Raw genomic sequence first — 18,599 nt, 5'->3', positions numbered from 1 at the left:
GAAACCGTTGAGATACCAGTATCCTTTTATGCTGCTGAATATCACGACTTAGCGGTTTGTAGCCTGAACACTCCGGGTTCCTGTCCATGTCATGAACCAACTATTCTTACAGAGGTTCTTTGGAACTTTCCTCATAACATAAATGAGGCAACGGCCAGTTTCACGTTTTTATTTTCTCTTCATCATGAATCCTGTCATTCGCTTGTAAGTAACATAATTAAGTAAATAATTTCAGGTATCTGGGAATTCCTAAATTGTTTCCCAGGTTGTAAAGAAATGCCCCACCATTTGTATTAACATTGGGTCTACTGCCACATTCACAAGAGCCCGCCGTTCGCTTTTATACAGATCAAATGCAAGTGTAACCGAGTTGATCTAACTTCACATGAATGAAGAACGAATGAGCTGTCAGCTCTTCAAAATGTGTCTTGTTTGAGAATACTCTGGAAAATGTCGGGGCACAATTGTACAGCCCTTATTGTACATTATGTAATTTGAGTAAGTCATACANATACTTTTTCTTCTACCCTGAAGATGGGGGCGATACGTTCCTCCGAAACGTCGGTTAACACCACATATACACGTTGCCAAATCCCAGAAGACTGCTTTCTTAATATTAAATTCATTTAAATGTACGGTAATTCCAGGAAAAGGAGGAAAGGAAGGTTACAATAAAGGAATTATAATAATTAAACACAATACAATAAAAGATGGGAAAGAAAATGAAGTGTAATATTAATAGACAAAACAAGGATATAATCACCACTTCTTGTTCTGAATCCTATCTTGATGTAAAATGCTTTATATTCAAAACAAATGTATCACAGTTTGATCCACAACCATAGTGAAAAATGTGTAAAATTATAATATAACAAGATATAATTAATAGGAATCTGGCCTTAATTACATCAAACTCCTGACATTATATAATGGCAGTTTCGTCAAAAATATGGTTGATATTTAAAATCAACACACATGTGCCATATTTTCATTTGAGTACTGGCTTTGAGAATGCTGTCCTCCTGCAAATTGTGATGTAGATATTCACTTGAATTTTGAGTCCTGCATTGAACAAACAACGATACAATATTCTGTATTACTGATTTCCTGAACTTTGTCCATCTTCTCACATTCTGAAAGAAGGAAATGTTTCAAAACTCAAAGAGTTTCACTGGTCAAACTTACGTCATTCTATTGCAAAGTGCATTACAAAATAAAACTTGAAACCACAAATTACAGTGGTCTAACTTGTCATTCTGCGCATGCTCCGGACATGGAGACTAAAATTGATGTAAGACCCGAGTATGCAGACGAATTTAATCTTTCTCAGTACACGGTTCATTGCCAGGTCCTTGTGAACACGGTAATGGAACTTCGGGTCCCATAAAGGCTGGGAGATTTCTTGCCCAGGCAGGCAGTTATCAGCTTCTCAAGAAAGACTCTCTTTTTGAATTAATTATGAAAAAATCTCACAAAAGAAACAGATGCTTACGTGAACAGTACTTGTGTGTGCTATACAGTATATTTACCGTATATAGATACAGAGATTACAGAAATTCTTGAAACTGATTATACGTGTATGTTATGAAATCCATGATAGGTTCAGCATCAAATGTAATGTTAAATTATATTAATTCGCACTGTGTCATGCATGAACAATATACATAAGAACACCAAATATATATTAACATATTCTTTATTTGTTTTATTGTGATTGTTTTGAGTCTGCTTAATAAAATCCTTGCAATTTTCGCATCGGGGAATTTGTGTTATATTTTACGCAAGAATCTAACCTAACTTAATCTCCCCGAATGTGGAAGCTGCGTGTAGGCAGAATTGTTACGTCTGCTGGGCTCCCTCCCTTCGCTTCCGCCCTTCCATTTTCCCTTTCAGAGCTTAGCGGTCTCCGTGTAATCCCATTCTCTGCACTGCACCAGCCTGACACGACACCTTTCCCACTTAGAATTGAATTTCAGCCAGGACTGGCAGGGAATTTATTTCTATGCTTCTATGTGAGTGGAAGGCATATGGAAACAATTGGTATCCTAACTGATGTTTACTGGAAAGTTCAATTTAGCTAATAATGTACTAACATTCTGAGCAACTGACCCATCCAAGCAAAAGAACACCGTGTTCATGAAGAGTAATTCTTTTGCGTTGGCAAGCCTACTTTACCTGACAACTGAAGGCTAAACCTGTATCACAAATTGGAGCACGTGATATATGTTTCACGAATATGAAACATTATGTTTATTCCACTCCGACCGTGAAGTTCGTTCTTTGCGAATATACTCGTAGATCTGTTATCGGAAAACCTGCATCTGGTTAACTTAGTCACGTTACTGCCAACGGACCGGATGACCAGATTTAAGTTCTTGTGAACTGGAGGAATCTTTTCTTGGCCACTCATTGAGACCAGCTCTGAAGCCCACTGGTTCTCCTATCCGATGGGTACTTAGGGGCTCTTCCCCGGTCGGAGCTTAAAGTTGACCCTTTACTTTACAGTACTACTGAAGTAAATGTGTAGTTTCACCTCCATTCTCCCGTACATCTTCGTGGAATTGTGCTTCATTGCGCCCAGCATAACTTTATGTTTAATTGTTAGACAATATAAATGATTGTATTGGATAAAGCCATAAAATATTTCCTATTATTTTACTTTAAATATTTTTTTTCCTTTTTCGCTACAACCCCAATTTGGGCCTTGGCCTACCTCCATTAAACTCTACGTTTCACTTAGGTTTACTATATCTAAGACATTCGGTAGGATTCCTTAGGCGGGTGATCAGCTCGTCACAAGGCCTCTGCCTGTACACAAACACAGAAAAACGCACATACACACACAAACACTAAGCATCCATGCCCTGAGTGGGATTCGAACCCACGATCCCGGTTTCCGAGCGAGAAAAGACAATGCAGTGCTCGGTTGCCATGACCGGCACTTTAAGTATAATATACATAGAAATATTTTTCAAATATAATTTGCAGATGTGAAGTACATGTTTTATTCTATGAACTTTTCGTGATAATGTATTTCTAATCATTTTATGACATTCAGTTTTAGCCCCATGTAAAACATTTTTTATACTGAACTGGCAGAGAAATAAGGCACTATAGACGGAAAACAAGGCTATAAGTTAGGTGTACTTGTAACACGAATTTCTTATTCTTTTTCTATAAATTTTTATTCCTCTGACCAAGAAAATATATTTAAAGTATTATTGGAATTTCATTAGGCCTTTCAGCTTCTGCCTCTATAGAATTCTTTCTGACTCTTCGGACGGGAGTTCACTCTATCAAAAAGTCGTTATCTACACCGGTAAGAGTACGCAAAATATCTCTGACACACACACACACACACACACATATATATATATGCCCCGAACAGGATTATAAATATAACCGGTAAAGAATCAGTAAGAAGAGGAACTGTAAACAAAAGTCACGAAGGCCACTTCCCTGTTTCATACATTTCTAGTCCTTGAGTGAGCTCACTGTTTTCATTCTTAGTCTGTTTCATTTTTGTGAAGAACCGTTGACTTTACTACAGATTCCATCTGCATTACATTCGACAGATATAATTCCAAACTTCGTACCGTCTACGCGTGTGTAACTGTTCACTTATAACAATATTTCATACATAATATGTGGTTATGATTGACATCCCCGTCAAGGATATGCCCTTTCTTCACCTAAGAATAGTTTCGTGCTGTGTACGGAAGTTAGTTAATGTCATCTTGAGCGGCCTCCGTAGTCTAGGGGTAACGTTCCCACCTCGTGACTCAAGGTACGCGGGTTCAAACCCGGCGGAGGAATTTTTAAGGGTGGAAAAATTCAGGGAACAAGTCCTCCGGGAGGGACTTTAAGCCGTGGGTCCCGTGTCATAGGTTTACGGCACGTAAAAGAACCTCATGTTCCAAGAGGACCACTGAGCCAAATTCAGGACATTTCCCGCCCAACAGTAGTCTCTAACGCCTCTGGTAGATGGGGGAAGCATCGAGATATCGCTGAGCCAGTAGAGGCCGAACTCGCTGGCTGAGTCGGGACTGATGGCACGCACCAGTACCGGTAGGGAATAGAGACTGGTAGAATATCATAGGGGGACGCACAATGGACCAACAGTTGATCTAAGTGCATGGGAAAACCTACCCTCTCCAATAAAATACAATAATGTCACCTTGTGACGCGACGTCGGCGAGACGTGTGTAGTGCGGACGGCGCGGACTGCAGAGATGGGGGCAGCTTCATTTGGTCAGCAGCGCCAGGATGGTGACTTCAGTGGTAACAATGTTTAAGTGCATGCAGTTAGACTTGTTTATACCTGTGCAGAATATTTGTGTTTCCTAAACGCTTGAAATTCCTTCTTTAAACAAACCTACAAGGAATAATTGTAAAGTGTTCATGTTTAAATAGCTCACATGTCGTACTGGCACGACACACGCGACCAGAGCGAAGCTGGCTTGGTTTACTCAGGTTCCTCTAATAATAGTTGATACTACTTCTCCGTTAGAGTATCGCACAGCCGTTAGCACATCGACACATTAGATTGCAGCTAGTAATATAGTTTTTGCTTAAAAATAAAATATGTGAACGTTATGCAAGGTTTGAGGTTTTCATGGCGGTGACTATGAAGAATGCCGTATTCTTGGATGTTGCGCCGTGTATATATATATATATTTTTTGTGTAAAACGATGTCTCGGAGGAACGTATCACCTCCATCTTCAAGGTAGAAGAAAAAAGAAAAAATTCGCTGCTCACGCTGGTTCCTCGATTGCGGATTTTTTAGTTTTCGACCCTGAATATGGAGGCGATACTTTCCTCCGAAACTTCAGTTTATATATTATCTACACGGCGCCACATCCCAGAAGACGGTGCTTGTTATGTGAATGTTGTCTTAAAAGCTGAAGAGCGGAAAGAACGCGTTGGCGTCTGTAAGAACATTACTCTAAATATTTGGAATTGCATCATCATACAAGGTGTGTCCAAAAAGTCATGAAATATATATATATTTTTTAAATTTATTGATGATATCGGTACAAAGTGTTAATATTCTTCAAAGTACTGTCCATGAGCATCTACACATTTTTTCCACCGACTCTCCCATGCCCGGTACGCCCCCTTAAAGGCCTCGACGGGAACCTCATTTAAAGCTGTTGTCACGGCCGCTTGGATAGCCGGAATGCTTTCAAAACGGCGTATTTTGAGTGCAGTCTTGATGAGGTTCAATTTCCACACTTTCCTTCAATTCACTCGCGATCAACACTGGATTGGCCTTTTGCTCTGGAAAGAAATAAATTTCATGACTTTTGGGACACACCTTGTATACACATTGTTCATTGGGGTTCTTAAGGAAGAGATGTCCTTCATCGAGCTTCGCATGTCTGTGTGTGATCTCCTGTTTTCTTCAGTCATGTTAAAACCGTTCCCACCAGGGACCAGGAGTTTTCTATGAGCAGGTAGATCTGATGTCCATGAAATATTCTACTCAGTGGGCTATGAGTTTCCTTCTGCTAAGATAAAACGAGCGAATCTTGAATCTGTCGGTTTACAGCTAGTGATGAGTATACGCGCCATGTCTTCATGGCGCGGTGTTTAAGAATGGGAACAACCTGTACTTCAGTAATAAAATACAGAAATATAAAATATAAAATGACGACCTAAAATATTTCTGCGTGGACGACAATATTGTCGTAAATTGAGATATCTGTGTGTGAGAGTCATGGTACGTCTTCGAAAATGATATTTTGATGTTGAACTGATCCTCCTGCTCTTGCTTACTCATGGAACTGAGCCCTTCTTGAGGGGCCTCCAATTCTGCAGCTACTCAAGAATTTCCCATCATTTTATGGAACCTGAAATTTCATTACCGTGTTCACAAGAGCCTTCCAATTGTCCCTATCCTGAACCAGACCAATACAATCCATACCATCCAATTCTATCTCTCTAAAATCCATTTTAATATTGTCCACCCACCTACGTCTTGGTGTTCCCAGTGGTCTCTTTCCTTCTGGCTTTCCCACCAATATCATACATACTGTCCTCTTCTCCTCCATTCGTGTTACATGCCCTGCCCACTTATTTCTCCTTGACTTGATCATTCTAATTATACTTGGAGAAGTGTACAAGTTATGAATTCCTCCTGCTCTAATGAGTGTAAGACTATGATAACGTGAAAAAGACAACATGGCTCCGGTTTAATTTTGAATGGACATATTTGCCAGTCACTTTTTAGATGCTACCACATTTTTCTCGGTTTTTACAAAAGATATTTCGAGGAGAATATACCTACTTTAGATGATACTTTGCACAGTTCTTGTAGTTTTCACGAGAGTGACGGTTTCGAGTCGGTGAGCGCCATCACTTTATCTTCCGAAAGTTTTCCTCCGGAGTAAAGAGCGGCCGGAGCGTAAGGCTGACAACCTTACCGCCATCTTTGAGCCGATTGTCTAGAGAATGTGGCACCCTTAACATCTCACAACCCTATGGGCCTTCACGGCCTGGTACAGGGATAGCTTTACTTTTTTTTTTGTACTTTTCCCAGAAAAAAAATGTCATTTCCGCGGTTCATGTTTGATGCTCGAAGTAATTACTGTGCAAATGCGTTAATATTCTTACTGTTGCGGGGTTTTATTCTCTGTGGCTTCAAAACTTGAAGGATTCATTGTAAGAAGAATGTGGCTCCATTTTCGGAAAACAAAATATCACATTTTAAAATTCAAATTAATTTATAACCACCCCATGTCGTCGCTCTTTTTGACTCTAGCAGTGTAACTAATAACTTGAGCCATATCGTCCGACCACCAATACTTCTAACGATTGAAAAATGAATAATTATCAAACTAGATTTCGACCAGGACCGAGCCGCCCTGCCTCTACAGTGGACCTTTGATTGCTAAAGGCATATGTATAAAGGGATAATATTATTCAGGTCAAACTCCTCGTTGTTAATTTTTGACATATTGATCTACTTTGACAGCTGCTTACGTGTGCAATTTCGGGTTACGCCGATTACGTTGAGGACTGCGAATTGTCACAGACCGAAAATCGAATTAATTTATTTACTGGAAAATATATGTTGTGATCGTGCAAGGAATTTGCATGATTATTTTAAAGAATATAGTTTGGATTTTTTAATTAATATTGTGTTGGCCTTTCCCGAACCGTGAAAGTGCGAGGAATAATTGGCCTTTGGACGCGACGAACTTCAAATTACTTCGATTTCAGCGTTACGATATTTCTATTGGAACAGCGTGATCAGACAATGAGAAGAATTGTACATACAAGAACTGATAAAAATGGGGTCACGATGGAACTGAACATACCGCACACTCGTTAGCAGAACTGATTCGAGAATTCAAAACATAATAATTTTACTTCTGTGTAAATAATATTAGGTTATTATGAACTGAAGAAGCATAAGCCATGGTTCGATGAAGGATGCTCAGAATTACTATATACCGGTATTTATACATAAATAAATATATATAAGTAAATAATATTTGCACTCACGGTAGCCGAGCGGTCTAAAATATGTACTGTCTTTGTTCGCTCGGAAGCAGGGATTGTGGGTTCGAATCCCACACAAGGCATGATGTTTGGTATGTATTTATTCTCTGTTTGTGTTGTCCTGTGTTTAGGCAGAGGCCTTGCGACGAGCTAATCACTCGTCAAGAAGTCCTACCGTTTGTAAAATGACCAAAAAGAAAACAACCTCGACACCGCAAGGTATAAGAGGAACGGATTAAGTAAATAAAGTATGTAAGTAAATAATACTTCATGAATAAGTAATTCCATGGAACAGAGACTTTCAGAAGCTGGCAACTGCTCAGCCAGCCAAGAAATTCCCAGCGTTTATGGTACCATATAGCCATTGCCTTCTTCATGATAGCTCACTTCTAGTTCCTAACGTGAATCAGTTTCCTCCAATCCATAATCTCTCGCGCTATTCCTGTAAGATCTATTCTGACAGTACTTATATTCCAATCTAAGGCCACTTTTCTCAAGTTTTCTCTTCCTTCCAGGTTTCCGCCTAAAATACTGTAGCATTTCTCAATTACCCCATTCGCGTTACACGTCTGATCATCTCTTCGTACTCAGAATAATTTAATGAACTTATTAAAGAACTGGCATTTTCGCTTAATTAATTAAACTGTAAAGTGTTCAGAAATTAACACTTGAAAACAACAACGTGAAGAACCAGGCAAATGAGAATATTTGCTCTGTGAGGGCAGGCCGCTTGGGACGCGCTTCTTTGTTGCTACAAGATACAGTCCATGAAGTTGTAGGTAGGGGAATGTTAGGTTAGGTATACTTGTGAATTCTGTTTCCTCATAAATCTAGCCGTATCGTTTGCAATTCAGTATTTTCTCTGTTTATCATTTCTATTTGTGAGGAACAGAAATCTGTTTCCCTTGTCTTCCCATTTTACCACGTCAAGTGGATTCTTTACGTCTTTGGAAACTGCAATGCCATGGCTGTACACAGGGAGAGGAATGTTATTAAAACCTAAAATGAGATCCGCTTTTCACTTCAAATTTCTTTTTTGTTTTATACTGTGAGTCTGAATTGAAAGCTCTAGACACACATTAATAATGAAACTATTTCTACATATGTTTCATGAGGGAAGGTCCTGAAGAAGATTCACTAATTACAGGTAGCATACCTGAACGATCTTTTAAGCAGACAACCAAATCAACATACTTTCTTCCACTTGAAGGCTGTGCAACTCGAGAAAGCTAAGTTTTCTACATGCCTGACAAAACAGAATTTAACATCAGAAGTGAATACAAACTTGAATTCTCCAACATAGTAACGTAAACGGGAAATGACACTAGATTTAACTTAACCAATTATTTTAAGCGAATCTCAAAAGTTCGCCACAATCACTTTGGAAAACTGCAGTATTGTGAACAAACCTCGTGAAGATGTCTAGCGGTCAATATTCACCACCAAACAACAGCGATTGTAATTGCCTTGTTAATTTCCAGATTATCTAGACAAAACACAGCTCTGTGATTCTCCGTCTGTTAAAATGCTTCACTTAGGTTCTCCTGACTCTCCAAAGGCCTCAAACCCGAACGGGATGTCCCCGCATCAGAGCAGAGAAAGGGACTTGCCGACATGTGTCCCTTAACTCGACGTTCCAATAACAGCCCGTGCAGAAGTGCGAAATGTCCATTTAATCATTGTCTTAGAGAATATTCATTTCTGTAAAAATATCGAAATATATGAAATAGGTGACATCGAAATCTAATTTAAAGCCATAATCGTAGTAATTTTAAGGTTATGTTAATTTTCATGAGCTCAAATGCCTGCAAGAAAATACACAAATTTGTACATAAATGTCTTCTCTAACAATCACGTTTATTCTGTTTGGTCATGCGTGTTAACTAATATCATCTCAACGACCTCTGATTATTATTTAAGTTCCCTGCCTCTCTTAATTATCTAAAATATTTCCTTGTTGTGATAAAGCATATCGCTAAATTAAGATTACCATTTCCATAGAGAAATGCAACATGTTCTGGTGATTCAGTACCACCCTTACCTAGCTCACCTTTTCTCCCACAAAACCTAACTTCTGCTTTGCTAATTCTTTGGCAGTGCATGCAGTAAAACTGACCTACAAAGACTCCTAATTTTCGAAGTTTCAAATACCATGTCAATTTGACCAAGAAGGAGGAGCTGTGTTACATTTCAGAGTATCCAGTAGTTTTATGGTGATGTGCTGTTAAGCCTCCGCCCATTGCTCAGAAAGAGGGACCAAAACTCACAGGCTAACCGTAACTACGTGTTCAATATAATCCAAGTTCATTTCGTATCTGAAAGCAGCCTCTGTATCGGCAACCTGAGGAAGCTTCGTGCCGTGGCGATAGGAGATTCCTTTATACGCACTGTCAAAACAGGGGTTTAAAAGTACCAACGATGGACTCTCTGCAATGATAAGGTTCCACGCCAAGCTTCAGGAAAGTAGGTCTGTTAAGTGTATGATATTTTTATTTTTATCATGAGACAAACAGTTCGCTAATAACGTCCCTCAGGAGCCTAAACTGTGCATCCATTTCTGAATAATAGCTACTTATTTTCCAAATTAAGTAATTTAAAACTCAAAATTTTCGACAAGTATTTTTCAGAACCTATTCAAATTAATGTACAGAAAGCTTAAAACATATATACGATGGCTATTCGTAAAGTAACCTAGGTTCATTTTAGGCAACTAATGTAGGAGTGGGGGGAGCTCGTGCATGCAAGGTAGCATCACATGGTTGATTGCCTTGTAAACCATCACATAACTGTTCACCTTGTGAAGAAAGCAGTCTTCTGGGATGTGGCACCATGTAGATGTGGTATTAACCGACGTTTCGGAGGAACGTATCGCCTCCATCTTCAGGGTAGAAGGAAAAATAAGAAATCCGCAAGCGAAGAGACCGTGAGAACCGGTACAAGCAGACTGGTGTTTGAAATAAACACAGCTATGTGGGAGCAGTGAAGGAAGGCTGTCTTTATTTCAAACACCAGTCTGCTTGTACCGGTTCTCACGGTCTCTTCGCTTGCGGATTTCTTATTTTTCCTTCTACCCTGAAGATGGAGGGGATACGTTCCTCCGAAACGTCGGTTAACACCACATCTACACGGTGCCACATCCCAGAAGACTGATTTCTTCATAGTCACCGCCGTGAAAACCTCAAATCTTACATAGTGTTCACCTAGTGTTTGTTCTTGTCTCTACAGAATGGGTTATAATGTGTTCCGCAATTGATAAACCCGCCAGCTGTGAAATTCCCAATATTATCCGCTTTCTTCATTCTAAATGCATGAGTGCTACTGAAATCAATCGTGAATTATGTAGAATATAATGAGTGAGGAAACTCTAAGACAGTGGTGTACCATATTCAAAGATCAGCGAACAAAGAGCTAAGTGGTTCGCCATCTGTCGTTAGTGTTGACCAAAAAATATGTAAAAGACGGCGCTTCATAATTTCAGAACTTTCGTCTGAATTTCACACATTTCACGCATTGCTCTCTCTGAGAGATTATCACAAATAGGTTCCGAAAATTCTCACGCGTGCGCCTTTGATTTTTAGGGCGATACCACAAAGATGGTGATGAATTTCTCAATCACATCGTACGAATAACAGGCGATAAAATCTTAGTTTCATTTGTGAATGTTGAAACCAAAGAACAGCCAAAACAGTAGATGCACACACATTTTCAAAACAAGGCGAAAACGTTTAAGCCAAAGTTGTCTGCCTGTCAGAAAACTGATGGCATCTCTTTCCCGGAAATGGAAGTATGCTGATGGTGGAATTCATGCAACTGTGGACCACAATAACGTCATAAGTGTATTGCGAAACACTGGAGAAAAACTGCGTAGGACCGTTCAGAACAAAATGCGTGGAATGCTGACATCCAGTGTGTTTGTAATGCTAGTCCGTGATAACGCGCGCCCGCATACAGCTGCTAACACTCGAAGTACTACTAGAGCATTTGAACTGGGAGTTGCTTGACCAACCTCCTTACCGCCCTGATCTCGCTCCGAACGACTACCATCAGTTTACCGACCTGAAGAGCTGGCTGGGATCACAGAGCTTCAACAATAATGATGAGTTGATGAAAGGTGTCAAAACTTGGGAGAGCTCACAGGCTTCAGATTTCTTTGACACAGGCATAGAAACTTATTCCCCAATACGACATATATCTCTCCCGGAATCGAACCCGGGCCGCCGCGGTGGGAAGCCAGCGACTAACCGCTTGAGCTATGTCGCGGACCAGCTAGTTAGTTAGTTCCCCATTATTTGGTTGGTTGTTTAGTTGATTGGTTGGTTAATTAACTGGTTTCCTGGCTAGTTTGTTGGTTAATAATTTGTCGGTTAATTAGTTTCTTTTTGCTTTGATTGTTGGCTTGTTGGTTCTTTCATTTGTTCGTTCGTTCTTTCGTTCCTTTGTTAGTTAGTTGTTTGACTGATTGGTTGGTTGGTTGGTTGGTCGGTTGGTCGGTCGGTCGGTCGGTCGGTTAGAAACCCAGTGCCAAATGCTTGAACAGCATTCCATGCATGCTATAATCGTAATTCAACGTTTTAATCATTATTATGTTCAAGAAGAAGACGGCAACCACTGGCTCTGCCGCCACTGCTCTTTGCCCATGGGAGGTACAAAAGGTCTCCTCGCTCCAGGCGGTTGCCTCTCCCAGAGAGTTATATTTTATCACTAAAGTATTTGCAGCGGGGGGAAGTAATAACAGGCTTCTTGAATCATCGCCAGTGACATTTCAATGTTAAATCGATTTTCTGTGCTCAGTCCAACTCCTCGTATGCTGCATGGCCTTGGTGTTTCTACATCGACAAATGGTAATGCAAAAATAGTTTCGTTAAACAGTGGATTGCACATCACATCTTGCACACATGGCTTCATTCACGTTTTTCTACAATGAACAGATATGAGTAGAATGGGTAGTTTAGTGCACGGAACCTACCAGGTAAGAAAATAAAATTTCCTCTAGTCTTTTGGCGTTATCACTAGTGGTGGGAAGTAGAGGAGCAGATGGTGTGCTAGTTAGCTCACATTTTAACTCAAAGTGTAGCTCTCAGCAAGAAACGGCTAGAGTTGGAAAGGACATGGAAAGAAGCGAGCCTGACTTAATAAAAGGTGCTGTCCTATAGAGGAGAAACTGAGAAAATATAGGATGAATCCATACCGAAAAACCGGCCTCCCAAATGTCATATTCTGAAAAACACATTGGTAATACGTATATATGCGAATTGTTTTTTTGAGTTCACGCGTTTCCGCTTTCAATTCATCAGTCATTTCTGAATCACTTAATGAGCACCCCGGACATCAGGTTCAGTGTCTAGAAATTCTTCTTCGAATCGTGAAGGCCTCGAATACAAATTTTATCCGGATATTGATTGTCCTGCTGGTTGTGTTGGTTTCTGTTCCTTCAGACAAATGATGGAATGTTACTTCCAATGAATTATCAATACCACTTCTTTCCACATCCCTTCCAATTCATTATTCACTATTCATTCTATTATTCGACCGCCTCTGTGGTCTAGTGGTTAGAGTTCCTGGCTACAGATCAGAGCTCCCGGGTTCGATTCTCGACGCTACCAGATTTTCTGAGAAGTAGTGGGTCTGGAACGGGCTCCATTCACCCTCGTGATGAAATTTGAAGAGATATTTTAAGGAAATTGCAGCTCCGGTCTAGAAAATCGAGATTAACGACTGTGAGGATTCGCTGCGCTGACCACGTGACATCCTCTCTATCCGCTAAAAGATGGCACTAACTTCGCCGACAAACGGCGGTCCCTCGGTCGGTATAGTTCGCCTGCGGAATACAGGCCACGGAGTTTGTTGTTTGTTTGCTCGGTGTATTTATCTCCTTAAGAAGAAATTGCCTGTTACATGCCATATAAAATCACTTAAAATATTTTGAAGTTATATTTGTTCATTCTCTTCCGGTAGGAAAAATTGAAATTTCATGGCATTCTAATGAGTTTTTATCAGTCATGTTGCAGTGAAGTATTGATTCTAACTGGAAAACAGTAGACCTAAATGAAGACCTCTCTTTTCTTAATGAACAATTCATAGTTAACCTCTTTTGCTTTCGTCTTTCCCACTGTAAATTAATAAGCCACAACTGACACTAACAAAAATCCGATCTTGGGCCCCAGATGTGGCTTGACACTGAGACTGATTGGCCTACTGACAATTGGTCTAACAAAATTTTGACTCTGACTTGGCTCTTATTCGAGAATGTGGGAGTAGCCGCCATGGGTTAGCTGTGGGATTCGCCAGCCAGCGAGGACAGGAGCCGATGAACACGGAAGCTGAGCCATAACCTAGCAACAGCTAGTGGAAACGAAGCGAGAAGAATTAATGTATGTCACAGAGAATTGTATAGTGCGCAGATTAGCTTTGCGTCATAATTACTTGTAGTTATTTTTCCTTGGCACTACAGCCCCAGTGGGCCTAGGTCTACCTCCATAAACTTCTCCGTTCACTTCGGTGTTTCTAGATCTTACACATTCGGTAGGACTCCTTGGGCGGGTGATCAGCCCGTCGTAAGGCCTCTACCTGTATACAAACACAGAAAAACGCACACACACAAACTAAACATCCATGCCCTGAGTGGGATTCGAACCCACGATCCCGGTTTCCAAGCGAGCGAAGACAGTACATGCCTTAGACCACTCGGCTACCGTGACCGGCAATTACTTGTACTTACGAGTTATAAATATCCAATAAATCCCGTTAGTGCCTTTACCAATCCAAACCCCTTGTCTAGTCACTAACAAGTGACAGTATTTTATATTACCCGTCTTCTTAATGGTTAATGTCCAAAAATCAACCATTGTATTAATGTACCAGCATCAACGAACAATCAGATCTTATTAACAAATGAGACATTCTCCGATACAGTAGTGATGAATACGTACCCTGCCATCTGTGTCACAAGTACAGACTATTTAGCCTCCCTTGAACCGCTCTCGAATGCAGTTCGAGTAGTGTGACGTCAAATATCGATCTACGAGTAATCTGAAACTGTTCGAGCAACCTGAGGCCGCTTCGACCGTACTTCCTGCGCCGGCCGCAGGGTAGCGCATAGGTCGCACGACAGAAGCACGGTGTCAGTCAGTCTGCAAGTGACGACACCAGAGTGACCAGAGTTCTAATGCACGGTGCACTCGTAATAACTGTAGTAACCTTGCGTATACTGTATTATTAGTGTTAATAAAGTTTTATAACGTTAAACTCTTTAATATCTTTCTATATAGATAACCGAATTATCTATAGATCAATGATCACTACTGCAACTTAATAGGCAGCAACTGAAACTAACTGTCCCAATAGTGCGGTCATGGAGTATGTCCGACCATCCACCCCTATCTGACAGTGTTTGAACATCATTGGTGATGTCCGAGTGGTTAACTTTCTTTGCATGCGCAGATAACGCGCCAGTCCGGATCCCTTCAAACTACTTTGAGACCAGTCTTCTGTACGTAAAGCCACATAATCAGGTATAAATCCACCCATGTTTCGGAGGAACGTATGGCGCTGCTTGCTGCCTGCTTATTTTTGGTTTCTTGCTGAGCTCACTCTTCAACCCTGAAGATGGAGTCAGTACGTTCCTATGAAACGTTTGTGTATTTCTGCCTGACTGTACGTCGCTACATCCAATAATTTTGTACCCTTCATAGTCACCGGCAGAGATTTGTGTCATTTGTCACTGCTGTGAGAACCTCACATTCGAAGTATTTTAATCACAGTTTTAACTCTCCCTTCTCCCACACACATGCTCGCGCGCGCATGCATCCACACTATAAATTTAGAACGGGTTAAAACTGTGATGGTTACTAATGAAATGATTTATTATTTTTTCTAAACGGTAAATGAAGGAGAAAAACGCCGGTCCAGATCAAGTCCACAAACTTTACAACGATTTTTGCCTCTTAGCACAAGGTTGTAATCGTATCATAGTAAATACGCATGTGGTCTTATACTCTGGCTTCTTTTACACGTTATTAGCCGACGACGGTTTTGATCTTTCTCAGACATCACTACGGTAGCAGTTCATGATATGGTACTGTATAATACCGTCTTGCTAAACAGAAACTTGGTAATTGTTACTGGGCACGAATCCCTTCGCGCGGTTTGCTCGAACGTCAGCGACACGCCCGAAATGAGCGGAACATTGCTTTCGATAGCTGTCTAGTGCGTCGAGTTCTCTCACTTCTCGAGCCGAATTTGCATCAGTGGTCTAAATGGTCTGAATATCTGAGTTAGGGTTTGGGATGATACGCGTATATGAGCAGGAAAGTAATAAAAAAGACATATGAGATTATAACGGTAATGTAATAAAGTAATCGTGTTTTGTCATGAATCAATTCTGAGCATATCCCAGGATAATGAAGGAGAATTATAAGTTTGAAGTGTCAGCTAGAAATTCATATTCCTTGAAGAAAAATATGGAGTTCAGTGTGCATATGTCATGTACCTATTCCCGAGTGATACGGTAACGGGAAACTGATCCGTTTCGACGATAATAGCGGTTCTTCTATCATGTAGAAACATAAGTGGCAACGGGTCATCGTAATATTTTGAGACCTTCGCATTTATTCTTTTATACAATATCATTTTGTAATTATAAAATATTTGAAGGCCTACCGTTTTACATTGTGCACATGTGGTACCTATTTCATGTTGTGTATTCCGTATAAATTAAATTGTGTACTGGATCAGCTAAGTTGAACCTGGTTATATCTAATTACAACATACAAATGATAGTCTGTTGTTGTAATATTTGGTAAAATTTCAAGAATGTGACAGTATGTTTTATGTATAATGGTCGATCATTCATTTGGTGTGTAAAATGCTCACTGGTTTTGCCTGTGTACAGAAGGCAATATGAGGTTTTGCACGGCATGGTAAGACCACACCAGAACTTACTTGTACTTTCCATATTTCTTGCTACTTGTATCATGGTGTTTGTTCACGTGTTCTTGTTTCCATTGTATGATACAATGCCAAAGAAAAAAGAAATGAAATTTCTAGGAGATTTTGAGCAGTCTTTGTGCACCACAAACTTAAAGCCAGTTAGAATTCCTCTGTATTGGAAGCATCATTGCCCAAAGGATGGGATAGTAACCGTTGCACAGGGTGGACGTTTAGGAAATCAAATGTGGGAATATGCCTCGACATGGGCAGTGGCCCGTAGGACTGGGTTAGAGCCTTATGTCCCACGCTGTATACGTAAGGTGCTTGATGAAGTTTTTGAGGACCTAAACATCCCTCCACTGGGCTATGTGTCACACTGCCCTGCCAAGTGGGACAGCGTCATCACGACCCCAGAATTTTGGAGTTACACAAACCAGAGCATACTCTTACCACGCTTTGCAGTTCTGCCAGAATTGGTCCTTACTTGGGTTGATGATATCCGGCATGAGTTTCGGTTCAAACGGCGATTAGTTGAGGCAAGCCGGAAGGTTCTGGAAAGTGCAAACCAACTATTGAACAGCACTGCCTTAGTTTATGTTGGTATTCATGTTAGGAGGACTGACTATCGTGATTATTTATGGCGAACACACAAAATGTTTCTAGCACATGAGGACTTTTTTATTGAGGCCATGAACTACTTCCGCAAGAAATTCGGAGGTAATGTGGCATTTCTGGTTGTGAGTGATGATCCTGGTTGGTGTCGGCAGAACCTCTTGAAGGGCCAGAGCGATGTCTTTGTGGTGAGTAAAGGTGGAGTCACCAGTCCAGGTCAAGATCTTGCTATTATGGCAGCTTGCAATCATTCCATCATCGACTATGGTACCTTTGGTGTATGGGGTGCCATTTTGGCCAGTGGAGAGACTATCCTTTATAATATCACCAATCATTCTTCAATCCGTGTGTCTGAACTGCTGCCAAATTGGCATGTCATGAATTAAAATACTATCTAGGTTGTGACTGTAATGCCCAACATTCTCTAAAGGCTGATAATGTGTTCTCATTTAAATCATTGTGTTTGTAATGCATTTCACTTTCTAAAATTGAAGTGTTTACATAATGTTAACATTTTGTGTAAGTACACCCCACACAGTGTTCACTCTGGGAAATAAAATTCATGTTAATTTGTGCTTAGAGAATTGTATATTTCAGTTCTGTAGATGATAGGATACTAACAAACATATCTTTCACAGGCTGATTTAATAATTTAGCAACTGCAGTAAAATAATCAGAAGGGCAGAGGATTTCAGTTTTATTATTAAAGCCTTGCTGATTGGTGTCTTTACATTGCTTTTATATATTACTGTCATTGCAGATTAATATCTGGATACATCAGCTGGTGGTCTATTCTGTTGATGTCAGGCTGCTGGGTGATAATATAGATACTGTAAAGAAAAAATAACTTTGATTGATGCTAGTAAAGAGGCTGGTCTAGAAGTAAACATAGAGAAAACTAAGTATATGTTGCTGTTTCATCACCAGAATGCAGGGTAAAATTATGACCAGGGGCAGCCCGCGTATAGGCACTGTGGAACTGCAGCACCCCCAATTTCCACTTGATATTATCGATAACATTTATATAATGAGTCCTTTTTTCTTTAATTCTTTCTTTATACTTGTACAATACAATATATAATCTTTAAGCTTAATGTCAGTAGCCAAATCTTTCTATGAAACTGTGCGCTTCACAGTTCCAGCGGCGAGGTGTTTGTTGACTGTTGTCTGTTGTCTGTTGTGCACATGCGCACATAGGAAGCTGCACTCGAGGCTGCTAGGGAGAGAGAGCACTGTCGTTCCCGCAGTGCCAACCCTGGCGTGCTGGTGGAAGGTAGTTTTTTTACTCCGCATGTGTTGTGCTTAAAAACCGTGTACCATATTCTTGAATGTGAGTTAATTAGATTATTATCCTGCTTCCAGCTATTCTATTTTATTCATTTTTTTGTTGGGGTTCTTTTATTTAACAGAATTAGATTATTATCCTGCTTCCAGCTATTCTGTTTGATTCATTTTTTTCGGTTCTTTTATTTAACAGAAAACTTTAACCATGGCCTTGCATCCCCGAGAAATAAGTTCTGTGACTGTAAGTGAACTTCAACAGCTTATGTTT

General features: G+C 40.3%; 1 protein-coding gene across 1 annotated transcript; it reads left to right on the top strand.

Annotated features, from left to right (window-relative positions):
* The first annotated feature begins 15,722 nt into the window (after positions 1-15,722).
* On the top strand, positions 15,723-17,895 carry LOC111869870 (galactoside 2-alpha-L-fucosyltransferase 2). The gene has a single exon (XM_023861710.2). The coding sequence runs from the start codon at positions 16,336-16,338 to the stop codon at positions 17,431-17,433; it is 1,098 nt and encodes a 365-aa protein (XP_023717478.1). The 5' UTR covers positions 15,723-16,335; the 3' UTR covers positions 17,434-17,895.
* The last annotated feature ends 704 nt before the right edge of the window (positions 17,896-18,599 follow it).

This window comes from Cryptotermes secundus, unplaced genomic scaffold, assembly GCF_002891405.2.
Source record: "Cryptotermes secundus unplaced genomic scaffold, Csec_1.0 scaffold439, whole genome shotgun sequence".
In the NCBI taxonomy this organism is placed as follows: Eukaryota; Metazoa; Arthropoda; class Insecta; order Blattodea; family Kalotermitidae; genus Cryptotermes; species Cryptotermes secundus.
The sequence above is the reverse complement of the archived record's forward strand: the minus strand, read 5'-3'. Positions and strand labels throughout refer to the sequence as shown.

Coding starts and splice junctions, on each gene's coding strand:
- LOC111869870 (XM_023861710.2), top strand. CDS start 16,336: ATGTATAATGGTCGATCATTCATTTGGTGTGTAAAATGCTCACTGGTT.